The 12,468-nt window shown below is 37.5% G+C and overlaps 3 protein-coding genes across 3 annotated transcripts; all 3 read left to right on the top strand.

Moving 5' to 3' along the window:
• The first annotated feature begins 1,091 nt into the window (after nt 1-1,091).
• On the top strand, nt 1,092-2,312 carry LOC306761915 (thy-1 membrane glycoprotein). The gene is made up of 4 exons (XM_079248244.1): nt 1,092-1,121; nt 1,611-1,668; nt 1,759-2,085; nt 2,194-2,312. Exons 2-4 carry the CDS (start codon nt 1,632-1,634, stop codon nt 2,289-2,291), a joined length of 462 nt encoding a protein of 153 aa, XP_079104370.1. The 5' UTR covers nt 1,092-1,121; nt 1,611-1,631; the 3' UTR covers nt 2,292-2,312.
• Nucleotides 2,313-3,767: 1,455 nt separating this feature from the next.
• On the top strand, nt 3,768-7,050 carry bud13 (BUD13 homolog). Its single transcript, XM_079247625.1, has 10 exons — nt 3,768-3,925; nt 4,061-4,148; nt 4,484-4,568; nt 4,644-4,931; nt 5,183-5,475; nt 5,552-5,660; nt 5,834-5,972; nt 6,093-6,274; nt 6,507-6,588; nt 6,725-7,050. Exons 1-10 carry the CDS (start codon nt 3,786-3,788, stop codon nt 6,816-6,818), a joined length of 1,500 nt encoding a protein of 499 aa, XP_079103751.1. The 5' UTR covers nt 3,768-3,785; the 3' UTR covers nt 6,819-7,050.
• Nucleotides 7,051-8,494: 1,444 nt separating this feature from the next.
• On the top strand, nt 8,495-9,555 carry snrnp35 (small nuclear ribonucleoprotein 35 (U11/U12)). The gene has a single exon (XM_079247210.1). It carries the CDS (start codon nt 8,610-8,612, stop codon nt 9,282-9,284), a length of 675 nt encoding a protein of 224 aa, XP_079103336.1. The 5' UTR covers nt 8,495-8,609; the 3' UTR covers nt 9,285-9,555.
• The last annotated feature ends 2,913 nt before the right edge of the window (nt 9,556-12,468 follow it).

Raw genomic sequence — 12,468 nt, 5'->3', positions numbered from 1 at the left:
CCAGCACTATATATTTAGTGATGACTGACAAGACTTGAATCAAATCACAGATCTTGTAAGCACTATGAAGATGATCATTTGTTGATTTTTTTCAAGCTAATTATGAAATATGTGTTCTCTTAGTAACATTTAAAATGTAAATGTTGCTCTTTGGTATACAGAGTTCTTTTTTAGGGATTATTCTGTTTCTACTTTTGTTTTTATAAATGTTTTCTTTCTATTGCTCTTTTACATGTAAGAATCTTCTTTCTATACAGTTTCTTGTTTTATGTTTGACTCTTGTCCTACACCAAAGTCACCTACATCACTATTATCATATATTTCCAGCTTAGATACAATAATAACTAATAATATTATCTGTATTTTAAAGACTACAGATATTAATTAGTTTGTTGAAACCTTGTTTGCTACATCAAGTAGTAGCATTTATGTTTGAGTCATTTGCTGAATTAAAACAGAAAACATGTATCATTTGAGCAGGTTATAAACCTCAATGCACAAATCCATCTTGTTAGATTCAACTGACTCATCATGCTATTCTCCAGTCCATCAGAAAAAAATATATCATTAATTAGTAATAATGTTTATCTGTATTCTCATTATATGATTTAAGCTAAGTCATTGTACCACAGTATCATCACTACAAGGACGAAGATATTTACTTTTTGCACAATCAGACAACCTCTTTGGGAGTCATTTAGAACTGCACATGGAAATCAGGAAATCTATCAACTGAGACATGAAGGGCAAATTAGGACAGGATGATTCGGGAAATGAGACAAAAGTGAGGAGACAAAAGAGGAAGGAGACAGGGTCATCCACCCTGCTGATAAAATCAATGATCAAGTTTTGCCTCAGCACAAACCAACATCCTGCCCAGTTCATGTCCTCTGTCAGGCACTGCAGTTTAAAGAGACAAATCAGCACTTGCTGTTCCACCCTTATCCCTCCCACTCTCTCTCTCTCTCTCTCTCCATCCCTCTGTATTTCTCCTACCTTGTGAGAGAAGGGAGATGCTCGGTAGTGTCGCACGTTGAGACGACTACAAGCTGCTGTTTATACCCTCAACCAGAATAGACCACGCAGGAAAGAGTTGCTGCATCATTCAGCCACGAGGAAAGGTAAGACTCCTTAAATGTGCCTAGTTGTCCCATATAGGCAGTAGATATAAGGGCTAATGTCCCATCCAGATCATGAAACATGCTACAACATAGAGCTACAAGGGCATGGAGAAGAGACAACGTGCATCTAAAAGGACTGGGTGAATAGTCTGAATTTAAAACAAGGACTGTATTTTATGGTTTTGGACAGCAAAATTTGACCTAGAGAAAGGTAAAATATTAGGAGCCATGTTCAGAATCCTGCCTAGTCATTGTTTTTGGACAAAGATGGGTCAAGTTTTGAATAAACAGAACATGAAGAGACATTTTCATTGGAGCATCGGCACATTTCTCACTTGTATTTGCTGTGTTTTGTTCCTTTGGAGTCTGTTTGTTTAATTTTACAGCTGTCTGTGCTAATCATACATGAGTTTATCCCAAAATGACCTAACATACACCTAAAGGGATTTTTTTTAAATTATTATTTGCTGTCATTTATTTGTCTCATAGTTGGATGGGCACTTATCCATCATGTTCAAGTCTTTGTTTATTTGGGGAGTGCTGGGAGGTAAGAAAGCAATGCAGAATGAGTTTAAAGTCAAATATGTGCCAGTCGACATGTCCTCTTAAATTATATGTCCTTTGTCTCCTACCCCAGTGCTGCTGATGCCAGTACAATCTGAGCTTATATCTGTCTGTGTTGAGGATGACAATGAGCTGAGAGTGGACTGTCGGATCGAGCCGAAGCCCAGCAAAATCACCAGCTATGAGTTTTCTTGGTCTTCTGGAACCAAAGAGGCCCTCATTAACACCAACGTGTCTGGTTCATCAGCAGAGGCGCAGTTCAAAGACAAAAGTGAAGTAGTTGAGCTGGAACCTCACGGCTACAGAATGACTCTTTCTGGCTTCACAGACACACTCCCGCACAATACCACGTACATTTGTAAAATATCTGGTCAGGTTGAAAGTGTCACTGTGGAGAAAGGTAGGTGAGCTAGTCAAGAATCTGAGGTAGTGGGGATGTGAATGATTAATGGCAGACAATATCAGGAGGTTTTACAGTGTTTGTGTCCCTGCTTTTCTTCCTCTGCAGATCAACTTGTGCCGTGCTCGGCTGTGAGCTTGTTTCTGAAGACTTCCTGGTCCTGGATTGGTTCTCTGCTCCTCTTCCTCTATTACTCACACTGCTGAAGAAATAAATTAATAATGAGGAAACAGTCAAGCTTGTGCAGGTGCACTTACATCTAAACACATTTGCTTCTATCTACATACTGACACCATATCTTCTATCACTATATTGTTTTTCCTACAACAAAAGCTGTAACAGTATTGAAGCATTTACATGGATAATACCATGAATATTTAGAGGCCTTTTGCTTCAGACATGCAAGCACTTTATGTGAATAAATGCACTTAATAAAATATAATTTTGAGAAAGATAAAACTTGTGTTTTCATAAATAAAATGTTGTATTTTTGTTAGGTTTTTTCCACATCACCTAGCAATTAGTTAATGTATGACTCGGACGCCTACTTTATTCCAGATAAGTTAGATTAATATTGCTATGAAAATCAAGGCCAGACAAAAACTATTTGAATTATAATTTTGGCCTACAATAACAATTCCAGTCAAACATCATCCTTTTTGTTGGCTTTTAAACAAAATGTAAAAAAATGAAATAATGTTTGTATATTTACTGTTTATTACTCTGTGATGTTAAATTATTGTAGTATTTTTTTTTTTTTTTTAAAAAAAAAAAGGAAATTTGGCCATTGGCTACATTATTAACTATGGTTGAACTTGTTTACCAAAGTTCCCATGAAATCAGATATACTTTTTAGGGACTTCATAAGAAATATGCTGTGTCATATGACATATTTATATGGCAGTATCAGTTGCACCAATGACAAATAAGCTAGGTATTATGACTTCACATGTCTATGGCATCCAATCACCCCCCCCCCCCCCCCCCCCCCCCCCCCCCCAAGCTTCCCTTGGCAGAGAAAATTTGCTCAGCAGAACACAGCATCCAGACCGTCATTCTGCTTGCCTAAATGCTGGACAAGACAAAAAAAAAAAAAAAAAAGTTAGGCCCTCGGAGTCAACATGGTATCTAATGTGGGTTTAAATGATTGAAGATTAAATTTTAGAAATGATTTGTTTTGTAAATGTTTATATCCAAGATATAGACAGTGTATTTTAAAAATATTTAATAAAAGATCATTTAATAATTGAAAGAGGAAATTAAATCTTTGAGGTGTTTATCAAAAACAAAACAGGCCAATGAACAAAAGAAAAGAAAAGAAAAGAAAAAGAACCAGGTGGACTGTAAATTTAATTCTAAATGAGTCCCCAGTCCAGAGCAGGTAAAGCCAATTGTTATGAAATATTATTGCAGTGGATAGGAATTCTTTCTACATTGGCCCTCGTTGCCAAAATAACTTCTGTAGCTGGGCAGATAGGACCAAGATTTAAAGTCTTAGGCAAAAGGTGTGCAACGTATTCCATTATGTTTAACAGTTTGTGTGAAATTATTATTTTTGCTGTCAGCTCTCGGGGCTAGTAAGTTTCAGAGACGAACATTACAGCGACGGTCCGTCCACCACAAGGCTAAAATGTTCTAGCAGGTAGATGTCTGGATATTCTTGACCCTCCGTGTTTTCCGTAGTTTTGGACAACACAAAAATGGCTGCTTCCACGGGTAGCAGTAAAGGAGCGGAGCTTTCTAAAGCTGAGTATCTTAAACGTTATTTATCAACTAACGAAGACGCCAAAAAATCTAAAGAGAAGATAAAAAAGAAACGACGCAAGGTTCCTGAAAGAGGGTGCGTTAAAAAGAAAGTTTAATTTATCTTGTCCCAGACCGGTGGCGTGTATGCTACTTGCTAAGCTAGTTACTGCTTTTCGCGTTTCTTACTGTTTTCACTGTTATTTAACATAAATTTCCTCCCCACTTCAAGACTTAAAATAGTAGACGATGACATTGACTGGAGACAGATGGTCAACGAGCAGGAGGAGATTGAGGAGGATGAAGAAGAGGCTCCAGTGGTGAGAAACTATAAACTGTTAGCCTACATGCTAACTCAAGTCCATTCATTTGATCTCTTTTCCAGCTAGTTAACTTTTTTATACACGTTAGTTACGTTATGCCATTACTTTGTTACATATTAAACATTTAAATAGTCCTTTTCCATCCTTAGGGACGCTGGGTAGACACAACATACACAGCAGTTCATTTTGTAAATCTCTGTAAACCTCCAGAACATAAGACGTTAGATGGATGATCAATCTGTGTATAAAACATCAGTCAGAATAGGTGCTGAATATTTATTTTGGCCTGATAACAATTACATATTTCTCTTTTAAATCATTTTCTTACTCAGATTGCTGAGGTCATTGATGATCGACCAGAGGAAGTGAAACAGATGGAAACCTTTAGGAACAGCAACAGATGGAAAGTAGTTGGAGGTAGTTTTGAAAGAACCTGAATTTCTTCTGTTGTTTTACAAGATTGTTATTTACTTTAAGTGTCCTCTCCTGTAGCGGATGATGATGATGATAAAGACAAAGATGAGGAGAAAGAAAGAGAGCAAATGGAGCCTCTGGCATCAAGCAGTATCTGCCACGACTCACCTGGGGTTTCATCAAAGGGAAGTGGGCACAATTCTCCTGTCAGGAAAAAACGTCATGACTCTCAAGATAGATCTTCTCCCAAGAGAGGCCGCCATGACTCACCAGATATATCTCCTCCAAGGAGAGGCCGCCACGACTTGCCAGATTTGTCACCTCAAAGGCAACATTTAGGGAAGCAAGGGAAAGTGAAAAGTAAAGGTGAGTAGTGAGAGGGCTGTTTGTTTTGTTTTTGTTTCTCTTTGATGTTTCTGGTTTCTTTCAAGATAATGCAATTATCAATTGAAAATATCTTAACACTTAACACAGCAATACCTCAGTTTTCCAAAAAATGCTTTGATTAAATTAATGAAAAGCCTTCTCACACAGAACTTTATTAACAATGGAAAGACTTTATTTTTTTGTTATCATAAAAAACCTTTGACTCACACATTTTACTATTTGTGTTTCAGATTCATCTCCTACCAGAAAAAAACACACCTTGTCTAGTACAAAAACATCTCCTAATCGCTCACCTCTGGCTAAGAGGGGTCAGAATAGACACGATTCAGATTCTGATCAGTCACCCCCACGCAAAAAGCCCCTAACTCAAGTAGCATCAGACTCAGACCAATCTCCTCCCAGAAGGCATTCAAAAGCAAGACGAGGCTCTGATTCTGACCAGTCTCCACCCAGGAGACGATCACAAATTGGAAAAGACTCCGATGGAGATTTGTCACCACCTCGTAGACCTGGTCATTCACAGGTGAGCAAACTGCATAATTTGAAAAATTAAAGATAATCTGTTTCATCACAAATTCAAAGTGGTTTGTTGTTTTAAGGACAAGAGGATGCTTTCTGGTGGGAGAGCCGGCCTGGTTTCAGTCGAAATTCTAAGGAAAGAGCAAGAGGAAAACCGCTGCAGAGAAAGAAACAATCAACCTCTTGAAGGTCAGCTTTTTTTTTTTTTTCATACCTATAGATTGTATAAAACATTGACCTTTGCATCTCTTTATGTCTGCTTGTCTAATATTGATCTTTGATGTAGATTATGTAATAAATTTGATTGGTGCCTTTTTAAAGGTTATGTTTGTTTCTTTTGTCTGATTTTTCTGTTTAACTAGATGAGTCCCGCAATGCTCAGACAGTGTTCCGAGACAAAAGTGGTAAAAGAAGAGATTTGGACTCAGAGAGAGAAGAACAGAAGAAGAAAGCTGTAGAAAAAGCAGCAAAGGATGAAAAATATGCTCAGTGGGGGAAAGGGTAATTGCAAAATAATGACACACATCTAAAATAGTTGGTGTGTGATTTTTGTGGATATGAGAGTTAAAAGGTGTTAAGTGCTCCATTTATTAATGTAAAAGTGTGTGCATGTGTGTGTAGATTGGCTCAAAGCCAAATGCAGCAGCAAAAACTTGAGGATGCACTACATGAAGCCCAGAAGCCATTGGCACGCCACTATGATGACGAAGATCTTGACCGTATGTTGAGAGAGCAGGAAAGGGAAGGGGATCCCATGGCTGCAATGCTCAGGCGGAAGAAGGATCGCAACACAAAAGCACAAGGTTTTAAACATTAAACTACACATTTTATTGTTTATTTTCGAATAGGTAAATCTATGGGGAAAAAAACAGTACAAGAAGGGATTTGGATTTACAGAAAGGTCCTGTACCATCTTGTTTTGTTCTATTGAGAAGGACTTGGCCAGAATCTCAAGTTGTGCTTCATGTCCATGAATTGCAAAGTAATTTTCCTTGCCACTTAAAGTATACATTTTAAATATGTTTTTATTTGCAGAAAAACCTTGTTATAAAGGACCTGCACCACCTCCAAATCGGTTCAACATCCAACCAGGTTATCGCTGGGATGGAGTTGACAGGTACAGTGTAATCATGATTCATAGGATTTTAGCTCCTACCCTAAAATGAACCCAAGTGCTGTGATGCATTATGTCAAGGATGGAGTTTAAAGTGTGAATGCAGATTTGAAAATAGTATTTTATTTGTCTCTCACAGGTCAAATGGATTTGAACAGAAGCGCTACGTGCGGATAGCTGATAAAAAAGCCATCCAGGAGGCAGCTTATAAATGGAGCGTGGAGGACATGTAGAGGCTCTGGAAACTGATGAATCAGGAAAAGATTGCTTATGATCTACACTTTTTTTGTTAAAACAACTGTAGAAGAGACACACCCACCTAACAGAAAACATATTTTGAAATAAATTGTTTTTGTTCATCTTTAAAAACATTTTGATACTGAATAATAGGCAACATATGAAACTGTAAATAGCAGTGATGTGAGAGTATTTTAATGATTTTTGTTGTAACACAACCAGTATGGAGCCCAGACACGTGTTTCACTGTTTTATTAAATATGATTTTGTAAAATTTTGTGTCATGATTCTTTCGCTAACAAAGAGAATTTGGGTATTTACAGGATAAGGGTTCATTCTCAGTCGTTAGTGTTATTTAGCTTAAACTGAATGTGGACTTGTGTCAACAATTTAATTTAGAATTTTTAGTGGTTTTAGTAAAACGGTAGGTTGAAATATGGTAAAGCTGTTGCATGTTTGTCTAATACAGCATTGTGAAGACCATGTTAAGATGCAAACTGCATTACTTACTACCAAACTTAGTGGAGCTTCCAGAGTAAGCATTGGATTCACACTGTATTCAATAAGAGACAAAACTATCAAAAAATCATATAAGTAAGCTCGGCAAAACCATTTCTTCACCTGTTGTTATTTGCACACTTTGATTCTTCTGTGTACATCAAGTCAAGATGTTTAAACTATTGGAGAAAAAGAGGCATGGGGATGTTAACACTGTACTGATCGGCATATAGTAGATGTGTCAATTCCAGTCCAAAAATCTCAGTACCTCACCTATTACATATGAATGAATATATAAATCTATATATATATATATATATATATATATATATATATATACAGTTGTGCTCATATGCGTACATACCCTTTAATTAAATAAAAGGCTGAATTTAAAACAGTCGCTCTAACTTGAGACTTTAAACAGGAACAATAACTAAAAATTTGCAAAATAGAATTTAGTAATGTAAGACTGTTTTTTCATTTATTTTGAGTTGAAGAAAGAAAAAAACAAACAAATTGGTCTTGGACAAATTAGAGCACTTTTCTGTTGAACAGTGGAACAAAGTACCTGTCAACAGGTGCAGAAGTCTGACAGAGGAACAGAAAACAACTGACTGTAGCGGAAACATTAAAGGATTGTTCAACAAAATATTAGTTTATGAGTGATGTAATATGTAATAAATTACCTTATTTGTTTGCTTTTTAAAATAAATATTTTTATTGAACTAGAATTAGAAAATAATGTAATGATTTTCATAAAATTTATTATTACTTCAATTTCAGCTTATTTTACAGGCAGCTGTTTTTTCCTTCTTTAATGAAAGGGTATGAATGAATATGGACACAACTGTGTGTGTGTGTGTGTATATATATATATATATATATATATATATATATATATATATATATATATATATATATACACACACACACACACATGCGTGTGTGTGTGTCTAATTACAATTTAAAGGCTTTATTCAGATTTACATGTAAAAAAAAAATTTGTACTATACAACAACGGACATTTTATGCATTTCAACAGTTAACATTAGGAAAGGTAGCTTAACGTAAGAAGTTCATGCGGTAGAGAACCATTAAAAACAGAACTTGTTTCTTTACGGAATGTTTTTGTCGATGCACGCGGAACTTGCGGCTTATTTCATTTGAAGGAGATACTGTTTAGTGCTAACATTGTTTTGATAAATTGACCTAACAGTTTACATATGTGGAGGGAGTGTGGAAGAAACTCCTGAAACCAACTGGAGCTTTGTTGCTTCCTTGTAGCTGAAATGACTGACTGGTGTCCGATAGCGAAAGTTTACGACCCACTGAAAGCTGGCAGCATCGACGGCACGGATGTGGAGCCCCACGACCGGGCGGTATGGAGGGCCATGTGTGCCCGGTACAGACCGAACAAAGGCGTTGCCGGAGACCCACTGCTTACACTGTTTGTATCCCGCTTGAACCCTCAAACAACCGAAGATAAACTGAACAAAGTATTCTCCAAATACGGAGACATACAGCGGCTTCGACTGGTGCGGGACATCGTCACAGGTTTCTCGAAAGGATACGCATTCATTGAATATAAGGAAGAGCGGTCCGTGACCCGGGCACGCCGGGACGCAAACAAGCTGGTTGTGGACCAGCACGAAGTGTTTGTGGACTTCGAACAAGAAAGAACCCTGAAGGGATGGGTGCCACGGCGTCTCGGTGGTGGGCTTGGGGGGAAAAAGGAGTCCGGACAGCTTCGTTTCGGCGGCAGGGACAGGCCATTCCGTAAACCCATTAATCTCGGGTCTGGACCGGCGCAGGAATGGGGAGGTGATGGGGGTAGAGGCAGGGACAGAACCAGGTTGGCAGACAGAGGGGACCGACACCGACACCGAGATGTTGAGTGGGGCAGAGAGAGGAGAGATTACCGGGACAGAGAGAGGGACGACCGGAGGTATCGTGACAGAAGATGAGGAAGATCAAGAGGACATCTGAAGTACTGATTAAAAACAAGCCTGTAACTTTAAGGAAGAGAAGTGCAACACTTAACAAGACTGGTTCAGACTGGGGAGTAGATTCAATACCTGACGAGGGTATGGAAAGAAGGGTGTTCATTTTCAGTTTTTATTATTTATCTTTTTTTTTTTTTTTTTTTTTAAATTTTATTTTTATTTTCTTCTTTTCTTTTTTATTGTATTAGACGGTGTTCACATCTTCAGCTACCATTTCCAATATTTTTTTAGGGGGGGTCTAATGTGTTTGATGACTTGGAAACTGATCAATAACAAATACTGAAATTCTGTTTGAAAATGGTTCCCCTTCATTTTGTTCGTTACAGTGTTGATGTACAATCAAATAAAGCCTTCCAGTAGTAGTAACTATTAGAGCAATTGCATTTTATTGCATATTAAATGACTTGTGAATCACATTATTCCTTTTCCAGATATAGTTCCTGATGTCGTACAGTTCTTAAGAATTAAGAAACAATTACAATAGCACAGGACACACCATTTTTACTTGCATATTCTTTTTCAAATGACTTACCATGTTTCCTTTACTGTTGGAATAGCAAAAATCCTTTTGTGATTAACAGTGCAATAAAAGTACACAACAGTGGTAAAGTTCACTTTGTCTAGCAGGTGTAGGCCACCTATAATTGCAGACTCTTATATCACATCCTGATAAGACTGGACTCAAAACATTTCTTCACAAGACTGAGAAGAGGTCATTTGTCTTTTGATGTCTAGCATATCAAAAGCCCATCACTGCTTTCTCCATGTCTGATATATGTGCATCTTTAATCACTGAAAAAGAGTGATTGAGGAACATTTAAATGCATTTTTCTGGTAAACTTCACAAATCAATGAATAATTCCTAAATGAATAATTTTGTCTTAACTTTTCTTTTGCACTCACACTGAGGTAATAATCACAATCACTATTTTACATTTACGTATTAATCATGTTTGAATATGACATGCCACAAGAGAGTCTGAGGTGAGAGAGTGTCACCTCCTTGTCAAAAGCTTTCTGCTGGACCAGCTTACTTCTCATATATATGCAGATTTATACTCAGAGCTCAAATTTGGTGTGTGGATGAAGCTGCTCTCAGCCTCCCAGCATGCTTGGGGTTGTTGATGGGCCAGACTGGGTATGCATCTCTTTGGACTGTACTAAACTCAATCCTGTGGATTAGAACACACACATATGAGCTGCTTACTACATGTAGCTGCAGGGCAATATGATGATAAACTTGCTCACACCTGAAGGCGGGGTTGATGCCAATGTTGTCAGGCTGTGGGAGGGCAGGTGTTCGCCTCATGCGACAGCAGGATGGCGGAGGGAAATCCTTCTGATACTGAGACTTAATTTTTATTGTATGTTCTTCGTTGTATGCAGCTGGTGTGTTTGAGTAGTTGTGCATGCCTTCGTGATTGTCCCCATGTGTTTGTTTGGCCCAGTTGCTCTTTCCTTTTCCTGTTTGTCTCGAGCATGTGGGATGAGGATGGAGTAACTCCTGCTGAGTGTTCAAGGTTTTATGGTCTCCTGGAGGATAATAATAGCCTGTCAGTGCATCTCAGTTTATCTGGAAGCAGATAAGACTAATTTAATTTCCAAACTCAGATAAAACTGCAGACCTTTGCCTTTGCCTCGTGGGGCAGGTCTGATGCTGAAAGCCTCGCGAGACGTGGTCTCCATTTTTACAGGTGGGTCTGGGTAGAGGAGAAATCCTGAGGAAATAAAAGGGAGGATAAAAGGACTTTAAAAGTGCAGAGTTAACACTGCAGTCTATGTTTGGTTTGTATAAAACGTTTTGTGCAGTTGTTTTCTGTTTTAACACAGATATGGAATAGTCTTGAGTTCAGCCATAGCAGCTGACATAACCTCATTCAAATGCTGAGACTCTTCTGATCAGGCTTATTTGTTAGTAGATAAAACCTTAAGAAACAGTCTTACACAACTCATATCCACAAGACTTGACTGATCATTTTGTAATTGCATTAAAAATGTGACTGCAGCAAGTAAAAAATATTTATGATACATGTTATCATTTATGAATTTGGTAATTATTTGTTTTACAATTGCTTAATTTAACTGAACTAGAAAAAATAATCGATGAGAATAGGACATGAAAATTTAAATATAAGCTACTTTCAAGGTAAATATTTTGAGCTGAAACACCCTAAACTTCCTGCTAACATGGTGCTTAAGTTCATTATATTTAATGATGACTAATTGCAGCACATCAACAGCTTTATAAGTTGCTTCGTTTAAATGCAAGGTTAGATTTTACCTGCCACTGTTGGAGGCTCCCCCTTGTAGGGTCGACTGCGCAGAAAGAATTCATGGTAGCAACGAGGGTTTTGCAGGTGTGTGTTTTCAAAGAACATTTTGTCCAATGACTCCTTGACCGCTGACTTCACCTGATGCTCTAAATATCTGTTGTCTGGTACAAGATGTTTCTAAAAATTTCAACTGAAATAAGCATTTAGTTGAATCAAAAAGAAAGCTTGCCACAAGCTGAGAAATGACCAAAAAACTGTCTAAAAACAACCAGTAAACAGCTCTGAGAACAGTTTTTTTTGTTTGTTTGTTTTGGGTTTTTTTTTTTTTTTTTTTTTTTGCTTACCTTACATGTAGGAAAAAAATTTGATGTCTGCAGTGTTTCCATGTAGTGTCTGCATTTTACTGCATTCAGTGTAAGGTAATACACAGAACTTAAAGCTTGTTGACTGCAGTAGTCATGGTGCTCCATTCTTCCCCATTGAGTGGCAGATAGACTAGTAACCAACTTTGGCAATAAAGCAGAAGGACCACCACAAAAGAGTTAAATCTCTGCAGGGGTAGCTTGGTTAGCTTACATTTAAGGAAAACAGGAGCCAGTATGAACGTCTTCTTTTATTATTTTCTATTCAAATTGATGCTGAATAATAATTTTGATGAGGTTTTGAATATAGAGATGCCAAAATAAAAGAATCACTCATCTCAACAAGCTGAAAGTGAAGTGATCTTTGTTACAAAAGTAACACAGGTGTCTTTTACTGATGACTCAAGTCAAATGCATATTTGCAAGAGTAATGAGGAGAAAGTGCACAGTTGTGTCATGAAAAGAAAAGTAAGGATAGAAAAATTAGATGGATGTCTGTTGTGCTGTTGC

The sequence above is a fragment of the Telmatherina bonti genome, assembly GCF_933228915.1.
Source record: "Telmatherina bonti genome assembly, chromosome: 10".
In the NCBI taxonomy this organism is placed as follows: Eukaryota; Metazoa; Chordata; class Actinopteri; order Atheriniformes; family Telmatherinidae; genus Telmatherina; species Telmatherina bonti.
Note: the sequence above shows the minus strand (reverse complement) of the source record. Positions and strands in the feature narration are given on the sequence as shown.

Excerpts from the sequence above, each read along its gene's own strand:
- LOC306761915 (XM_079248244.1), top strand. The coding sequence starts at position 1,632 with ATGTTCAAGTCTTTGTTTATTTGGGGAGTGCTGGGAG. Across the intron at positions 1,669-1,758 it reads TATTTGGGGAGTGCTGGGAG|TGCTGCTGATGCCAGTACAA; the intron begins GTAAGAAAGCAA and ends CTCCTACCCCAG. Across the intron at positions 2,086-2,193 it reads AAGTGTCACTGTGGAGAAAG|ATCAACTTGTGCCGTGCTCG; the intron begins GTAGGTGAGCTA and ends CTTCCTCTGCAG.
- bud13 (XM_079247625.1), top strand. The coding sequence starts at position 3,786 with ATGGCTGCTTCCACGGGTAGCAGTAAAGGAGCGGAGCTTTCTAAAGCT. Across the intron at positions 5,476-5,551 it reads GTAGACCTGGTCATTCACAG|GACAAGAGGATGCTTTCTGG; the intron begins GTGAGCAAACTG and ends TGTTGTTTTAAG. Across the intron at positions 6,589-6,724 it reads CGCTGGGATGGAGTTGACAG|GTCAAATGGATTTGAACAGA; the intron begins GTACAGTGTAAT and ends TGTCTCTCACAG.
- snrnp35 (XM_079247210.1), top strand. The coding sequence starts at position 8,610 with ATGACTGACTGGTGTCCGATAGCGAAAGTTTACGACCCACTGAAAGCT.